Here is a 5,824-nt window from a genome sequence, read left to right as displayed (position 1 = left end):
TACAATTAGTTATTTTGTAATCTATATTTAGTGCTCCATGTATGTGCCGTAAGGTTCAGTGTGATGGAAAATCAGAAAAATCTTTAAATTTTTTTAGAACTAAACAAGACCTACTCCCTTCGTCTCAAAAAGACTGATGTTTTTGACTTTGACCAATCATGTTTGACCACTCGTCTTATTAATTTTTTTTTGCAAACTCTAAAATAGATAAATTATTATTAAAGTACATCTAATGATCAAATAAGTCATATCAAAATAAATGATATTTATATAAAAAGTTATAATAAAACAGTGAAATAAAATATCTGAAAGTCAATAACGATTGGTTTTTTTGAGACGGACGGAGTACAATATAATGGATAGATATGGACAGATAGATTTTGTTAACGGCCGTACGTCTGCATCAGGGGTGAAACTAAAGTTATAAGCACGGGGTGTAAATGCACCCATGTTTAAATGAAAAAGATTTTGGATTTCGTTACTGTAGCATTTTCGTTTGTATATGACAAATATTCATCTCGTGATTTACAGATAAACTATGCAATTAGTTTTCATTTTCGTTTATATTTAATACTTCGTAAAAGATTGAGGAATCTTAAAAACTTTTTATTTTTTTAAGTGAACTAAACAAGCCCACAGTGAAAATTTGCACCCATGACCTCTTCTCGCTTCGCCACTGTGGTCTGCAGTGGGCCCCGTTCGCTCGCCGACGCGGCGCTGCCGGCTGCCGCCGCTGTTGGTCCATCGGCAGCAGCGCCGACGGCATGCCATGCAGGGGTGGGCAGATCAGCAGAGCAGGGGAGCAGAGCAGAGCAGGCGGGCAGCAGCAGCAGCATCCATGGACGGACGGACCCACGTCACGCAGCAACTCCAACGCCTCCCTCCCTCCTCTGCCCATCTGTACTTGTACTACCTGTCCACGTGCGCTCACGGAACCGCTTTGGAAGCTCTCACTGTAGCCGCTAATCCCAATCCACCACGGCGTTGTTTAAGGCCTTGTTTATTTTGAAAAATTTTGCAAATTCCCCGTCACAATGAATCTTTAGACGCATACATGGAGTATTAAATATAGATGAAAATAAAAAATAATTCCACAGTTTGGTCGAAATTGATGAGACGAATCTTTTGAGCCTAGTTAGTTCATGATTGGACATTTTTTTGTCAAATACAAACGAAAATGCTACAGTATCGATTTTGCAAAATTTTTTAGAACTAAACAAGGATGTTCCAAAAAATATTGCAAAATTTTTTCAGATTCCCCGTCACATCAAATCTTTAGACGTATGCATGAAGTATTAAATAAAAACTAATTGCATATGATCGGAATTGACAAGACGAATCTTTTAAGTCTAGTTAGTATATGATTGGATAATATTTGTTAAATACAAACGAAAGTAGTACTATTTATATTTTGAAAAAAAAAATTTGAACTAAAAAAGGCCCACGTCGTCGTGGATGCAACGAGACCAGCAGACACACAGAGGGATCCGGGAGAGAGCAGAGCAGGACAGGACAGGGCAGGGACGGAGCCCGAGCCTGGAACGGAACGGAACCGTACCGACCAAACTTGTCGCTGAGATCAACGGGCCCCGTCGCACGTAGTACGTGCCCCAAGCTCCTCCTCCTTCCGTTTACAAATCTCCTTCCCTCCCTCCGCTTTTACGCTTCTCTCATGATTCTGCGGTTCCCATCCCATTCCCATGAATGATAAAGCAATGATTCGCTACGCCTAGCATCGCATCTCATCCATCCATCTGCTGATCACTCCCCTGCTCTGCACCTCCCACACCCCCCGCTCGCCGGAGCACCTGCACCTCAGTCCGATCGGGCCTCGGCGGTGGCCGCCATCTAGTCTCTCTCTCTCTCTCTCTCTCTCTCCGCCGCCCACCCACAGTCGCCGACGCACGCGTCGTCGCCCACCGATCCATCGCAAACCAAGCCAAGCCGCCGTTCCCGGAGCGCGGACGAACAAGAAAAGTCAACAACTCCCTCCACCTCCTCTCTCTCTCTCTCTCTCTCTCTCTCTCTCTCTCTCTCTCTCCTCGGGGCCCGGCCGCCCCGTTCGTCGGGTCGGGTCGCACGCGCGCAGGTCAACGCCGCCGGAGTGCGCGCGCGCGCGTCGCCGTGCGGTGCGGCCGACCGACCGACTCAGTCGACGACCAGCCGATCCATCCGTCCGTCCGGCCGCCGGACAACCATGGGGTCGTTCAAGGGCCACGTGCTGCCGGGGACGCTATTCCTGCTGGTGGGTCTATGGCGGGTCTGGTGCTCGGCGTCGCGACACGCCGCGTCGCCGTCGACGTTCCGCGTCCGGGCATGGAACCCCGTGCGCACCACCACCTCCTCCTCGCCGCTGCGGCTGCTGGAGCTCTACGTGGTGGCGGGGGGCGCGTTCGCGGACATGTGCGTGGAGGTGCTCTACTCCACGCACCTCCGGATCTTCGTCGACGGCGGGGAAGTCAACCCGGCGCACCTCAACGACCTCGAGCACGGCGGGATGCTCCTCATGTTCTTCCTCTTCGGCGCTCTCGCCCTCGCCTCCCAGCTCTGGCCCAGGTCGGTCTGTCTGTCCTCCTCTACCCGTCCGTCGTCGTCGTCGTCTGTCGTCGGTCACCGCCGCCGCCGGCGCCGGGCAACGACCTCCTCTTGCTTCTTTCAATCACGTGTCCCATCGACGTCAACGTCGGCGGCACCGCCGGCGTGATCAAGATCCGATTTTTTTTTGCCTAAAAACCTCGTCTTTTTTATTTTTTTTTTGTTCCCAACAAAACATGGGGATCAGCAAAGTTTACAAATTATAGTAAAACTTTGGATGGTTCTAAAGCGAGAATATGATTTGCTGGTTCACGATGAACACGATGAAGAACAGGTAGTACATCACTAGCATTTATTAGTAGTAGCTAACTGCCACACGGCCGTCGTACATGTATTTTTTTCTCTCTCTCGTGATCTGAAAAATTTCGCGTATTATTTTTGTTTGACTATAAACTAACTAGATTTAAAAGAATCGTTTCGTTATTTTCGACCAAACTATATGATTAGTTTTTATTTTTGTTTATATTTAATATTCCATGTATACGAGTAAAGATTCGATGTAACGGAGAATCTTAAAAAATATTTAATTTTGAGGTAGAAGTAAACAAGGCCCAAATAAGAAAAAAAGAAAAAGAAAAAGGTGGAATCATGCCATTGTTATCAGCACCATCAGACAGTTGGATGGTTGGATTAGTTGGGTGGCGGGCACGTAGTACGAATCTTCGGATGGTTTTTGACTATTGCGGCGTCCGCATCTGGATTGGATTAGTGTATGTTCTTGACGGGCTCCACTCGTCGTCCTCTCCTCGCCGGCCGGGGAATGCCTGGCTGGCCCAGCCATGAGGCGGCATCGGCCATGTGGTCCATCCAGCTCACAAAGAGCTGAGCTGCTGGTCCAACTTGCCTGATGCGGTGATGCCTAGCACACTGCAAATCCATCTACGGCCTTGTTTAGTTGCGAAAAGTGAAAACTTTTCGGTACTGTAGCACTTTCGTTTGTTTGTGATAAATATTATCCAATTATAGACTAACTAGGATCAAAAGATTTGTTTCGTGATTTACAGCTAAACTATGTAATTAGTTTTTATTTTCGTCTATATTTAATGTTTTATGCATGTGCCACAAGATTCGATGTGACGGGGAATTTTGAAAATTTTTTGGTTTTCAGGCCACACTGACTTTGCAGTCCAAAACAAAAGAGGAAATATTTAGGTTTAATGTTTTTTTTTAATTTAAAGGATTGGGTTTAATGTTAGTAGTACTCCTAGCAGCTGCTAACTTATGCAACAGTGAATGGACTCGTCCATTCTTCACTACTTTTAGGTCCCCTCAACATCAGACCAGAATCTAACTGGTCCTTAGGTAGATGAATGAATGGATGAGAAACTTTTTGCCATCTGACGTTACATGGGTTGAGATGGACAGAAAGGTTTTTGTTTCACCTTTTATCCCAACTTTACAAGTGCGAAGTGGGGCCAGGTGTGTTGCTGGCTTACTGCTGCTAAGTACAGTAGCAAGTGCAGTCTGACTCTGTTTTGCATTTGAGTGCTGTTGGGGACAGGGGGCCCAGATTGATCTCACCCCTGCAATCATACTTTACCCTGCTCATGTTTTGTTTATCCTGTAATCATATTGCCCTTTTGTTTCATATAGCCATCTTGGAATCTTTGTCCAAGATGGCTACACAGCAATCATGCATTCGTACCCCCATTAGGCAGCAATAATCATGAGTTTCAAGGAACAATTTTTAAGCGATTCAGGTGTAATAGTACAAGAGCTGAATCACCCAGTCTGAATTCATGTTTTCCCTCCGTATAATTTTTATTCTTTCTTCAGTAGTGCTACCAGATCAGTGAATCTGATAACATTTCACGGCCATGGCTCACTGTCATTTGCTTCACTTGCAACGTCTATGAACACACACAGGTACCTCCCGCTGACCGACGGCGCACTCTGCCTGGTAGCGGCGACGGCGTTCACGGCGGAGCTGGTGCTCTTCTACTTCCACTCCACGACGCACATGGGTCTCGAAGGCTACTACCACTACCTCCTCGTCGTCCTCGTGGCGCTCTGCGTCGCCGCCACCGTCCTGGGCGCGCTCCTGCCGGCGAGCTTCCCGGTGGACCTCGCCTCGGGCGTCCTCATCGCGCTGCAGGGGCTCTGGTTCTACCAGACGGCGTTCACGCTCTACGGTCCCATGCTCCCCGCCGGGTGCGCGCGTGACGCCGACGGCCACATCGACTGCCATGCGCGCGCCGCGCAGGAGCGCGCCGAGCAGCTCGCCAACTTCCAGTTCTTTGGACTCGTCTTCCTCGCCTTCTGTTATGTGCTTGGGTGCTACGCTGTCGCTGCGGCGAGGTATGGCCACCCGGAGCTCGCCGCGATGCACGACAAGCACGTCGCGGCGATGGAGGGCCATGGCGACGCCGGCGGCGGTGACCGCCAGGAGGAGTGCGCGATCTAGTGGCCGATGGACATTGGTGGTTGCTCTGGACTCTGGTTCTTGGATTTGATATAGCTGTATAGGAAAATTCAGAGTACATGCATGATCAGAGGTAGCTTGGCCATTCAGAGTTTTCAGACTTTCAGAATCAGGGTAGGGAGTGTACATTTTGGGATCAATTCAGGCAAAATTACCAAAGCTTTTTCTCTTCTTATTTATACATTTATACAAGGTTTCACGAGTTGCTTAACTTATGATGTAACTGTTACTGATTTTTGATGAGGGAGATGTAAACTGAGAGGAATACTTGTTAGCGCAGTGGTGTTCTTGACAATTGTGCTGTAGATGACCCAATAATGTATGTTTTAATTACAGAAACCAAATTGTGCTTCTCCTTTTCTTACCTCAATCGAAAGGCAGAGGTCAGTAATGCTTTACACGAAGTGATCACAGAAACCAAAATTAGTAAAATAAACAAAATTAAACTAAGAATACTGATTGTAGAAACCAAAATGATGATTTCAGTAATGCTTTACACAGAGGCCGTGTTTAGTTTCTCACTGTAGCATTTTCGTTTGTATTTGATAAATATTGTTCAATCATGGACTAGCTAGACTCAAAGATTCGTCTCGCAAATTATAGACAAACTATAAAATTAAATTTATTTTCTTTTATATTTAATACTCTATGCATATGTTTAAAAATTCGATGTGACGAAAAATCTTAAAAAATTTTAAGTTTTGGGTGGAAGTAAACAAGGCCAGAGTGGAGGAGTCATGTGACCTGTTCTCTTGTCGACATTCGCACTGTGAATTAGCCGGACTGACAGACTTGCAAAGCTCCAAC

General features: G+C 46.7%; 1 protein-coding gene across 1 annotated transcript; it reads left to right on the top strand.

Moving 5' to 3' along the window:
• On the top strand, positions 1,535-5,381 carry LOC8079131 (transmembrane protein 45A). Its single transcript, XM_002451109.2, has 2 exons — positions 1,535-2,556; positions 4,462-5,381. The coding sequence occupies exons 1-2, from the start codon at positions 2,198-2,200 to the stop codon at positions 4,997-4,999; spliced, it is 897 nt and encodes a 298-aa protein (XP_002451154.1). The 5' UTR covers positions 1,535-2,197; the 3' UTR covers positions 5,000-5,381.

This window comes from Sorghum bicolor, chromosome 5, assembly GCF_000003195.3.
Source record: "Sorghum bicolor cultivar BTx623 chromosome 5, Sorghum_bicolor_NCBIv3, whole genome shotgun sequence".
NCBI lineage: Eukaryota > Viridiplantae > Streptophyta > Magnoliopsida > Poales > Poaceae > Sorghum > Sorghum bicolor.
This window is presented reverse-complemented; position numbering and strand designations above follow the sequence as displayed.